Source organism: Gadus macrocephalus, chromosome 5, assembly GCF_031168955.1.
Source record: "Gadus macrocephalus chromosome 5, ASM3116895v1".
Classification (NCBI taxonomy): Eukaryota; Metazoa; Chordata; class Actinopteri; order Gadiformes; family Gadidae; genus Gadus; species Gadus macrocephalus.
The window spans coordinates 18,929,702-18,942,883 of record NC_082386.1 but is presented as its reverse complement, the minus strand read 5'-3'; the positions used below and the strand labels follow the sequence as shown (position 1 = coordinate 18,942,883).

Below are 13,182 nucleotides of genomic sequence, written 5' to 3'. Positions count from 1 at the left end.
ACACACACATAAGGAAAGATGGTCGTGAGATTAAGAGAAGTAGCCTATGACTGGGAAGGCAGCACAGCGGTCCAGTCAATAAACTGTGCTGCGTTAAGAACCATCGGATCTGGACTGTATCTCATACTGGGATAATAATAGACATTATTTACCTTATTCATTATGGCGACAAAACTGGACTCACGGCTAATACATGGCCCTACATGCCTACTGTAGGTTGTGCTGTACTGGGGCCTGCCGGGTCTATCTGGGGGTCTATTTGGTGGTCTTGGTCTATCTGTTAGTCTGGGTCAATCTGGGGCTCTGGGTCTATCTTGGGCTCTGGGTCTATCCGAACGGTTCAGTGGTCTGGATCTATCTCTGAGCTCCACCAACTCAGTCTTTTTTATTTGTACGTTGACGTTTTTACTTGAACTTAAAAAATTATAAACTTTATATTGTGTGCGATGCCCATGTGAGTCCACGCCTGTTGAATATTGATATAGAAGACCTACTTTAGGTTTAATGACCCCCCTCACGGTAAACCTGCTCCTCGTAAGAACGGGACCGGGACGTTTAACGGCCTTTAACTCTAAACACCTCATCAACAACTTGTTGAGGTCATAATAAACATCGCTAATGATTTTCTAATACAACTTCTGCGCAAACGGGCGCATTAACTGGCTAATTATTAACGTGCGCTGAGCGCCATGAGAAGCAACAACACGGAGCGATTCATGAGGACCACAGCGCCTCCCCAGACCCGCGGGTATGGAACCCATGCTGGGGAGCCGAGGTTCACTCGAAACATCCAATCTCAGATCTCATCATGAACGCTTTGGCCTCTTTAACCAGACGGTTTACCATGGATTCAAGAGCCTAAAGCAACGGCTAAGCGAAGAGTGAATGAACGGATGAACCGAAGAGTGAACGAACGGATGAACCGAAGAGTGAATGAATGGATGAACTGAAAAGGGTGAATGAACGGATGACCCGAAGAGTGAATGAATGAAAGAGTTCGGATCCTTTGGCAGAAGGGGTGAACGGCCTCATTAAACTGTCCTTCAAAGTAGCATTAATTATAAGGCCTTTACAAGGCTGCTAATAACAGGCTATAGGCTACTAATAATAATTATATTCAACTGTTTGAAACCAAATAACAATAAAAACATACTAGCCTACTAGTACAAATTATAATAATGATAATAATAATATTTATGATTATGATCATTAGTGTTATTATTGTTATGTTATTGTAGTGGGTTATGTCGCTGCTAAACGGGTTTAAATCAGACCCAAAAGTCCTAGTTTTCATTGTATTTTCAACCTGACGTCTGTTTCGCACCAAGCCTTCAGACTCACCGGTCTAAACCAGTTCATAAACTCTGACGCCCTCTTTAAAATCAAACTGTTCTTTACGAAAAACGTCTCACTCCAGCTGAGATGGGTGCACCCATAGAATGGCGAAACTCGTCTACAAATTCACCCCCTCACCCTTTGAAGTCAGCTAGTTTAAGCCCTTTTAGGTCTAGTTGTAGACTATCAAACTAGCATATCCACCCGATCACCCTTTAAACATAACACACAGGGGTCTGATATCCCCACTACATTAGAGCAATGACGATGGACCAATCAGAGAGCCGCTATAGGATCACCCCTGGTCCTATATTCATACACAGATTCAATTAACTCTCCGCTACGGAGGCCGGGCCGTCCCACTTGCCTGGTTCACGACGACGGTAATAGTTTCTCCAATATTGTCTTTTCATTTTCATATGTATGTAATAATAAACCAATTGTCTGATGCTTTCAATAGAATTGCGCTCGTCTCAAGGGACATGCACGCGCCTCGCCCCCGCGTGCTCCCGCTCAAACCACATCAACCAAGCGCGGCAGGTACTCGAGGGGAGGGACTCATTGGCAGGTGCGGCCGACCAATCAGTGCGCGCCACTGGCTGCTCGCGCCCCGGCCGAGGAGATGTGAACGCTCGAGGTTTGGACGCGTTTTGCTCACACTGCCGCACGTCTTGTCGGAGTGCGCGAGACTCTCCCTGGATGGATCTGTAGGACTCGCGCAGGCAGGCACAGCGGTGACCACATCGGACGAGCTCGAGCCAGCGCGTCAGCAAGCCAGTCCACTAAACCAAACACCACCCGCCGCCACTCGGTCCCCTTCGTCATGGGTCTCTGAGAGGAGGGGGGGTCCACCTCCTGCAATCCTGAAGCGGAAGTAAGACCCACGCGCTTTCCGCGCTTTTCCAACTGGAGCTCTCGAGGCTGCGTCCCCGGAGCGCACGAGCGCACCATGTTTTCTTCAGCGGCGGGAAAACGCTGCTTCACCATCGAGTCCCTGGTGGCCAAGGAGAGCCCCGCGTCCCCGGAGGAGCCCGTCCGCCCCACGGCCCTCAGCTACTCCCACCACGGCGCCGCCCCGGAGGCCTTCATGAACGGGTACCAGGCGCCGCAGGGCCGGTCCCTGTACCCGAACCCGGAGCTCGTTTTCCCGGAGTCGGTGAACCACCACCACGCGCTGAGTATGGCGCCCCACGGCCACCACCCACTGGGGGGGGCGGCCCACCTGCAGCACCCCGCTGCCACGCACTTCTTCGGGTCCCAGCACCGGGACCCGCTCAACTTCTACCCCTGGGTGCTCCGGAATCGGTTCTTCGGCCACCGGTTTCAAGGTGAGGGGCGCGCGAGCAGACGCGTTGAACGGAGCAAGTTGGATTTAAACTCGACCCATGGTCCACGCAAATGCGTGCTTTTCCACGTGCGTGCGTGGACCATGGGTCAAGCACCGGTCGAGCCGTTAGGGAGAGGATCATGGTTTTGCGTGGATCTGGATCAATAGATCTGGATCAATATCCAGATCTTTCTCCCAGTGAGACGTGATGTTAGTCTAAGGGTTTAGCGGAGAGAGGTGAATGAATAATAATAATCATCATAACAATCAAAATAATAATAATAATAACAACAATGATGATAATAATAATAATAATCATAATAATGTAATTATAATTAAATTTAACATAGGCCTACAGTATATATATATATATATTGTAGTAGGCCTATATTTTCTACCTCGAGACTTTCTTTGGAGGCTAAATGTATTAATGGTTCAGTTAGACATAATTTAGGATATCATTTCGTTGCATATAAATCATACAGAAAATACGAGTATTAATCATATTTATATTAAATTATTCCAGTATTAAGAGTGTTCCAGTATTAATGTTTATATATATATATATATATATATATATATATATATATATATATATATATATATATATATATATTACATTTTATTCGTCATTATATGCCTGATATCAAAGATGGAAGTAGGAGGTCTGATATAAATTATGTTTGGCAGATTAAAACTAAATCTTTGTACACATTCTTTTTGCAACAGGCCCACAACAAAAGGAATACATTTTACAATCGATTTAGAATTAAACCCCACGACATGATATTTGATCAGGGCTGATTTTAGGCGATGCATTAGTTGTTTCAAATTATTATTATATTATATTAATTTCCTCATGAATGTGTTTCAAAAAAAGAATGATTTAGTAAGCCCAGCCGTGTTAACATGAGAACGCATTTAATTAGACGGTGATTTAATGTTCTCGATTAAAGGAACCATCGGGTGAATATTTAACCCTCCGAGGATCAGAATACGGCTCAGCACAACATGAAACGTCGACATGTATTCTGAAAAGTAGCCCGTCAAAATATATATATGTAGTGCAGAGCAGACTGTAGCCTACTTCAATCTAATCTAACCCTCCACCGTTGTAATACGACTAAGTCCCTCTGCATAATGTCCGATATTTAGGCCCAACCTTTCCAATCAAACCAAACAGATTGTATTGCAAAATCCAAACCCAAGAACGAACTGATTAATGATCATCGAGACAGGTGAAGTCACGGCAAAAAACCTCCAAACATATCGAAACTATATGTCTAAAAACCTCCAAACATATCGAGCCGGGGGGCCCTGCAATGGTTCCAGGTGCCCGACCAAATCCAAACCACTGCCGGGCTCCACCACTCACTCGCTCGCTCCAGGGTACTCACTAGACCTAACCCATACTTCTCTTCCCCCCTTTCCCTCAGGGAACGAGGTGTCCCAGGATGGCCTGCTCCTGCACGGGCCCTTCGCCCGGAAACCCAAGCGTATCCGCACGGCTTTCTCGCCCTCGCAGCTGCTGCGGCTGGAGCGAGCCTTCGAGAAGAACCACTACGTAGTCGGCGCCGAGCGGAAGCAGCTGGCCCACGGCCTCAGCCTGTCCGAGACCCAGGTAAGCGAGAATCAGCTTTGGTGGTATTTTGGTGTTCTGTGTTTCTGTTTCTGAGGCCCACGCGGTTTGAGAAGCGTCAGGGACGCCAATGAGTTGGCGTCCCTGACGCGCCTGGGGCCAGAGTCCGAACCCCCGCCCGGGGTTTCAAGCCCGGGCGGGTGACCCAGTCTAGCTGCTATGGATGCTCGTCTCCCGGCCTAACTGTTCTTGTTTCGAAACACGGATAGCCGCCAGTCTAGCCGCTTTGAAGGCTTGTCTCCCGGCAGACGTGTTCTGGGGGCCAGGGTTCGAACCGTTCAGAACAGTTCGGTCGGGAGACGAGCATCCATAGCGGCTAGACGGGTCATATCCCGCACCGGCGTTTCCCTCTTTCTTCTTATTAAGATTAAGCGCGGATAAATATGTAACTAAGATATGATGTCCTGTAGGCTATAGAATGAGATAGGCCTACTCAATTATAGGGATTATTTCGGTTGTCCGCGTCTATTTGATCAAATATACAAATGTCGAGGAAAACCCGAGCAGCTACAATTAATGTATACAGCTAATAATTAATAATTATTTCATAATGTCTATTGAAATCATTTTAACAAATACGAATACAAAGGAATTAGGCAGTTTGAGTGGTATCAATATGTGGTTATAGGCTATGCAATTTCTTTATTAGAAATGTTTAATTTTTCACTCATTTATTTTATATTGGATCCTATTTATAACGCAACGGGTGACAATTTATAAATGCTGGTTATTCTTGTAAATTGAATGGGCCTCCTATCGGTATGCAATTATTGTGATATTAATAGGCTATTACCAATAATATAACTTGTGATAATTATTGTTATTTGGCCTGTAATCATACATTGTATTTGCGTCAGGTCTAATTAATTGGCGGGGATTCATTTGCACACCAGGGCTATTTAAATGTGTGAAGTCTGAAAGACACCCAACTTAAAAAAATTACACCCGATAAAACATTAAAGTCACAACGGTAAACATAAACGGATAAATGCTGCATCAAATCAGGTGAAAATATGATTATTACTACAATCACATAAATCACAGTAGTAGGCCTAATGGAGGTTATGTTTCAAAAACAATTACAAGGGGCTCTTATTTTGAAACGGCTTACTGCGAAGTTTGTTCGGAGGTACATACGACATCACCTTCACGAGCCCGTCAAGTTCGCGAACATTATCGACGCTGCTCGACTTGAATGCGGCGTTCAGATGTCAATTACGGCTTAATGAGCGCCATAACAACACCCGAGCTGCGTCCGCGGTTAAGTCTGCACCGTCAACATAAACCTCGGGTTAAACACACTGCTAAGAGGGGCATTTAATCACAAATCATCATGAAAGGTAACGAAAATTATTCAATCGACAAACACGGGTCTTAAGGCGATTTTAAAGAGCCACACATTCTATTGAAAGCAGCAGCAATCAACTACATAGCCTAGAGGAAATTAAATATATGCACATGTGTTTATATCATAACAGCTACAAATACAAATATATATTATCTATGTATGCATATAGATAATAAATACATAAAAAAAAGATGCATGGATTCGATGTTAAATGTCTAAAGGGTAAAAAAAAATAGGGATAATTAGCGATTTATAATCCGAGCCCAACACTGAATCACAGTTAAAGCCTGCTCACTATAGAGCAGGTGACAGAGTCAATCAGGGAGGGGGGGGGAGACTGGGGATGAGGGGGAGACAGGGGGGGGGAGACAGGGGTGTGGGTGGAGACTTGGTGTGCGCTCTTTTGCAGTGCATCATGGGTATGATGTGGTGCGCTTTATCGGGCACCGGATTTGCACCCTCTCCCTCTCCGCCGGCCCTCCAGAAAGGGGTTACGCCCCGAATAGTGCCGGGTACACCGGACATATTTGGTCGACATCCCAGTACCCTCCAGTGTTGCCAGATTGGGCAACACTGGAGCTTCAGCATGCTGCACCCAGAGTTGCCAGATTGGATGGGAAACCTGCATCTGCACCGGCTCCGGTAATGGGATCCGGTCTACATCCCGGTACCCGCCAGTGTTGCCGGATTGGGCCAGATTTCCCGCCCAATTTGGCAGCAGTGGTACCCTCCCAGTACCCCCCCCCCCCCCCGCCCCCCCCTCGGCAGCAGCCGATACCGTGACGTGTTCCCACACTCTATGGTGGAAGGAGCGCTAATTAGCAGCATATGCTAATGCATAAAGCTGTCTCGTCAGCGGGCGGAGGTGGGGGTGGGGGTGGGGGCGGGACCGGGGATGGGGGTGGGGGTGTTCTTCAGGGGTTTGATTCTCCGGAATGATCCCAGGTCCTCAGGATGCCAAAGCACGGCGATGTGACACCAGGTCACGCTGCGTAGTGACATGACAGCGGGTGGTTCAGATATCGACCAATCAGGAATCCAGTACCACTCGGGGGGGTGGGGTCTAGCAGCGCATCGCTGCAGATGTTATGAGATGGTGTAGGCTTGGTAGAGGTTAATAACCACACACTGTGAACCAATGTGTGTCTCCTACCTCCAGTACAGCTCTGGGTCGGCCAGACCTGTGCAGGGTTCTAGGAGGTTCTAACCAGTGTTCTAACCAGGTTTCTAACCAGGGCTCCAGCAAGACTTTTTAAACCGTGTTCTACCCGGGTTCTAACAAGCATTCGGACCAGGGTTCTAAGGAGGGTATTGACCAGTGTGCTAGGGTTCAAACAAGAGGTGTAACGAGTGTTCTAATCAGATAGCTAACCAGGGTTCTAACAAGGGGTTCTAACCCGCGGTCTAGGGTTCTAAGGGTTCTAACCCTAACCAGTGTTTCCAGGAGGGTTTCTTACCGGGGTCCCAGCGAGCGTTGCCAGGGTTCTAACAGGGCGTGTTCCCCCGTGTCCCCAGGTGAAGGTGTGGTTCCAGAACCGGAGGACGAAGTACAAGCGGCAGAAGCTGGAGGAAGAGGGCCCGGAGATGCAGCAGAGGAAGAAGGGGAACCACCACATCAACCGCTGGCGCCTGGCCACCAAGCAGGCCAGCTCAGAGGACATAGACGTCACCTCCGAGGACTGACGCGCCTCCTCACACACACACACACACACTAACACACCCCCGTCACCGTCAGCCACACACACATACACCAAGATCCTTCATACACACACACACACACCCTCCTTACAGTCACACACACGGACTCCCTCCTCATGCCACACACACACAAAGATCCTTCATACACACGCACGGTCATAAACACACACACACAATCTTTTCATACACACAGACGAAGATCCTTCATACACAAGCACATTCATAAACACACGCACACAATATTTTCATACACACACACACACACACAGACGAAGACCCTTTCATACACACACATTCATGCGCACACGCACGCACACACACACACACCTGTGGCGCTTCATAGGACCAAGTTTATTTATTGTGTTATAATATAAAATATTACTAGAGACGATAGAGAGGGGAGAGAGAAGGGGGAGACCAGAGGACGCGAGGAGAGAGGAAACGGACAAAGAACTTTGATTTGTGGCGCTTTCACCCTTCCTACACGCTCCCCGGCTTCACAAAGCTGCCCTCTCATTGGTTAATGATCTGCGGACGAGCTTTTGGACGGGACAGGAGGGGGCGGGGCTCCTCGTCCCCCTCCGAGTTACAGGCTGTTGACAGGCTGTTGAAGACAATTACCCCGCGATTGCGTTTGAAAGTGTTTCGTTTTCTTCTTCGTGTTTTTTTTGTATGTATTTATGCCGTTGACGGAGAGACATCACATGACAAATTGTTGTTGGCTTCTTCAGACTTTTCGGTTCCACCTGGTGACTCAGTGAATTGTGTTGTGATAAGTTGAACTAAAAGGGTAATGAATTACAAGGCCTGTCCCTGGAAATGGGTCACTCCCTCATGTACTTATCTGTTATTATTTAGCATTTACATCTTGCACTGAAATGTAAAACAACTGCTTCCCAAAGTCCAGTTTGTTTGCTCTCAACATGATGTTGAAGGCGATTTATGACACTGCTCCAGGGCCCCCTGCTGGTAAAACAGGGTTACGACACACAATTACAAAAATGAATGGAATGGCAGACAACTTTGGCATTCATCTTTTCCCGCAAAGCAAGAAAGCTCTTAATCATTCAAAGTAGCATGTTTTCAATATATGGTAATGTATGTCCTTGACCATTTATGGACTTCCCCACTTCATCATGGTTTCGGTAAACTAACAGTGAGCATCACAAGGCACCAAGCATAAATCTGAGAACAAAGACGTGTAAAAACGGACAGATGTTTTAAACTGATTTTTTTGCGATTAAAAACTGACATAGTAAATATATGATGATGATAGTATACGTTGTCTTTTTGGAAGCATTGCGTCACTCTTGATGACTGGAAGGTGTGTGTGTGTGTGTGTGTGTGTGTGTGTGTGTGTGTGTGTGTGTGTGTGTGTGGGTGTGTGTGTGTGTGTGTGTGTGTGTGTGTGACTGGAAGGTGTGTGACTGGAAGGTGTGTGTGTGTGTGTGTCTGGAAGGTGTGTGTGTGTGTGTGTGTGTGCGCGCGCTCTGATGTCAGGTGTGTTTCGGGTCACGGCGTGTGTGACAGTCACCTCTCATCCGCGAAGGAAGAAGGAAGGGGCCGCTGCCCTTTGACAGACATCGTTTTATTTTTTAAAAAAAAAATCACCTGTCGAAGGAAAACGAGAGCCCCTCTCCTATTGTGACCCCGGGGTTCGATGGGAGGAGGGGTTGTTTTGTAAGCCAAGAAGTGGGGGAACAGAGAGATGAGGAACGCCCGCCAGCATGCCTCCCTCCCCGCCGTGTTTTACACCACAGTGAACACATGTGCCCTCGGCTTGCCGGGGCGGCCCGTTAGGGGCCGTGTTGTGAGTTCCAGGGACACCCAATACCCGCGGTGCAGGTGCCAACACGCGCTGAGCGCCTGGGCATTCCTCCCCGCTCAAACAAACGATCAAAGACGAAGGTCTCTTCCTAAGCGCCGGGCAGGGGAGACGGAACACAGACCTGGGCGGCGGCAGCGTGATCTCCCGGAGCTTGGAGGCGATCACGGCGCGGCCTCCATGCTCCGAGAGAACCGTGTGCTAATTGTGTTGTGTCTGAACTGTGCATGTTCGTGTGTCATGTATAAAACTTGCGTGTGCATGTGTACGCGCGCACCTGTGTGCGCTTATTCAACGCCTGAATCGAGAAGGCCGCGCTTGGATCGCCTTCACGCTCCGAGAGAACCGCGTACTCTCGCGAGAGTTTGCGGTTCTCTCGGAGCGGGGAGGCCGCGAACTCTCAGGGGTTCTGGTGTAAAGAAAACAATTAGCGGCGGATCACACCGGGCTCCCCAGGGGGCCGGGCCGCTCTCCCGTCAGCCCCGTCAGCACCGCAGAGGCCCCGAGGCCCACGGAGACGCCGGGAATAGGCTGGGCGTGGGAGACGTGCACACACACACACACGCACATACGTGCGCACGTACACGTACGCACGAATGTTTTATACATGACACATGTGGGTCAGACACAAGACAATTATCACACGATTTACACAATACAAACACAAACACGCATATTTGAGACAAAACAAAACCAATACACAATGTAAACACAACGCAAACATGATTTATAAACAAACACCCACAAGTTATTTCCACACGCACACACGTTTCATACATTATACAAACACACACACAATTTGTACACAACACACGCACAGACGTTTTGGTACCCAACACAATCACACACACAATGTATACACAACATCAACACACAAGTATTACACACACACCTACACTTTAAGGGTGACATGATCAGACGATCAATCGATTAATTAATCAATACAATGTCTTCGGGGGCACCTCTGCCAAATCCCATCTCTAGCCTAAATAATGAAACATTAAAATAAGTACAGATTCAACGACATTAACCTCGATTCAAAAAAAGACAGTTTACATCTTAATTGACGACGTCTACATTTTCCAATTTAGTGCACCAATTAGTGTTGATTTAACGATTACAATAATTGTCCAGATTTAGTAAACTGTTGAACGTAACATTGATTATGTTTGTTTATGTTCGCCTCTCGCGTGCAGTGTCTTGTCAACGCTCTCCGCGCGCTGCAACCCTAGCGTGCAGGGTTCCCCTGGCAACCGCGCAAACACACCAATAAGAAAGATGAGACGGAGAGATAGTAAACGGGGGAAGTCCATGTATGGTCGTCAGGAATGGCATTACGCTCACATTAAGATGGGAAGAAGAGGTGGGATATGAACGATTAGCTAAAGCGTTCCGTCTGTGAAAGCAAAACAATGACATCTCCTTCGTTTTTTAAAAAGACATCTCCTTCGGTTGAGTTTGACTTATTAATAATGTTTAATCTGTAATGTCAACACTTTTACTTTGTGTAAGCTTATCATATCAAAAAAATAATAATCATAATAAATGTCATAATAAACATTGTTAAGGTTTGTGGAGGTGGTGCCGAATTATATACATTAACATGAACAAAACATACAAACAAAAAGTTTAGAAGAGGAAACAAATTTAATAGTCATACTTCATCCTAAAGTGTAACTAGGATTTGTTATTTCGCTGCCGTGTAAATCATCTATCTACTATGCAAAACATTCTCTCAGTTCCTCACAGAATCAGGAGGACATGTAAACACGATCTTAAATCACAACCTCATGAATTACACTATAATTACTATAACTGACCAATCATAAGCCCCAACAGACCCAATATACCGGATCATCCATACCCCACTAGAAAAGTTGGATCCTAGGGACTTGAACCAACGACCATAGACTCGCTTAAACACACGACCCTCATCGTCCAATAAGAACAGCTCAGGGCGGCATGTGGCTCAGGAGGTAGGCTGGTAACCGGAGGGTTGCTGGTTCAATCCCCGGCTCAACCTCACCCTGACTGATCTTTACGAGCTGGCTGTCGCCTCGCATGGCTGACACCGCCATCGGCGGTTAAATGTGTGAATACGTGCATGAACGGGTGAATGTTGGGCAATATTGTGAAGAGCTTTGAGTGACCGCTGGTTAGAGAAGCGCTTTATAAATGCAGTCCATTTTACCATTTATCTTTTGAGTAGATAACCTCCCCAGCTTCCAACGACGTGATTGGCCACCTTGGCCGGTCACATGGTCGTCGGCGGGCCCCTCCCCCTCAGAGGCCTTTATTGTACGTTAGGATCTTGCAGCGAGTTGCCATGGCGATCTCCGGCTCCAGCCGACTGGCGTGGATCTGTGGAGACAGGAAGCGGGACGCGAACCCACGAGTTAGCGCGTTTTCCCTGCACCCCAGCTAATGCTGAAGCGCGCCACACACACACTGACACACACACACACACACTGACACACACACACACACACACACACACACACACACACACACACACACACACACACACACACACACACACACACACACACACACACACACACACACACACACACACACACACACACACACACACACACACACATCATAACTTAGCGCTGGCGCATCGACCCAAGAGCCCGCGGCGAGCTGCACACCGCGGCGTTCGCTCTCCGACGTGAGGAGCAGGAACCAGGCGGGAGCCAAGTCGGCAGCTCGGAGGAGGAGGAGGAGGAGGAGGAGGAGGAGGAGGAGGAGGAGGAGGAGGAGGAGGAGGAGGAGGAGGAGGAGGAGGAGGAGGAGCGCGCGTTCGCGTCGGGGAAGGCCGCTTGAACCGCCGACAGATGGCCGTGACTCGGCGGCTGCAGCCCAGCATAGGCGTCTCGCGAGGTGTGAAAGCGAACAGGAGCTAATTGCATCGGCGGGGGGTCCGCGAGACCAGCCCCCTCTGTTTGGTGGGTGTTTTTTTCTTTTTTTTGGGGGGGGGGACGGACATTTTCCCCCCACCCCCGTCTCTTAGCCTCCCAGCGTACGCGACGAAGGCGACGCTGGCTGGCACTGGCGACGCTGGCTGGCGGCGCATATGCCCGTTCGCCGTTCGCCATATGGCTGTCAAGAGAGAGACGGAACGCCGCCAAGACGCCGCCGCCGCCGCCGCCGCCATCGGCGCCGCCATCGGCGCCTCTGAGTTGTCGGTTTGGCAGAGCGCCCAAACGAAAGTCGGCGGAGCGAAAGAGGAAAATATGTCGGCGACGAAATGCTAAAATAATAAAAACACATATATATATACACGCGCGCCGCGGAGACATACGGAGAGAGGGGACGCGAGCGCCGCCGGAGGTCAGCCCAGCAGACGTCCGACCGGATGGCGAGGACACGTTCGACCCGGGGGACGGAACCACGGCGTGGCCAGCAGTTTGGGGGCGGGGTCAGAGCAGAGGGGCTTCGCGCCTCATTGGCCGATGGCCACGTGGTGAAGCGCGCCCCGGGGGAACCTGTTGAGAGGGCCACAGGGTCTGGGATGGAACCAACAGGGTTCTGGGTGGTAACAGGTTGAGCCCCATGGGATCGGACCCTCCAGATGGGTTCCAGACCCACCTATACGGAAGGTGGGAGTCGGGCTACTGTGTACTGGGTTCGATGCTCGATGTCCGCAGTCTAACTGTTGGCATCCTAGACCCCTGACCCCTACCTGCTCCTTAATGACCTGTCTCTGTACTGTCTAACCCCTACCTGCTCCTTAATGACCTGTCTCTGTACTGTCTAACCCCTACCTGCTCCTTAATGACCTGTCTCTGTACCGTCTAACCCCTACCTGCTCCTTAATGACCCGTCTCTGTACTGTCTAACCCCTACCTGCTCCTTAATGACCCGTCTCTGTACTGTCTAGCCCCTACCTGCTCCTTAATGACCTGTCTCTGTACTGTCTAACCCCTACCTGCTCCTTAATGACCTGTCTCTGTACTGTCTAACCCCTACCTGCTCCTGAATGACCTGTCTCTGTACTGTCTAAC

At 48.8% G+C, this 13,182-nt stretch overlaps 2 protein-coding genes across 2 annotated transcripts in view; one reads left to right on the top strand and one right to left on the bottom strand.

Annotated features, from left to right (window-relative positions):
- Positions 1 to 997: 997 nt before the first annotated feature.
- emx1 (empty spiracles homeobox 1) lies at positions 998 to 7,533 on the top strand. The gene is made up of 3 exons (XM_060051664.1): positions 998 to 2,663; positions 4,099 to 4,283; positions 7,165 to 7,533. The coding sequence occupies exons 1-3, from the start codon at positions 2,285 to 2,287 to the stop codon at positions 7,330 to 7,332; spliced, it is 732 nt and encodes a 243-aa protein (XP_059907647.1). The 5' UTR covers positions 998 to 2,284; the 3' UTR covers positions 7,333 to 7,533.
- A 2,345-nt stretch (positions 7,534 to 9,878) lies between these two features.
- The window catches only part of sfxn5a (sideroflexin 5a), a 20,800-nt gene continuing 17,496 nt past the window's right edge, over positions 9,879 to 13,182 (bottom strand). The window contains 1 exon segment of the mRNA XM_060051607.1: positions 9,879 to 11,533. Within this exon segment, the coding sequence (XP_059907590.1) occupies positions 11,456 to 11,533 (78 nt within the window). The 3' untranslated portion in view covers positions 9,879 to 11,455.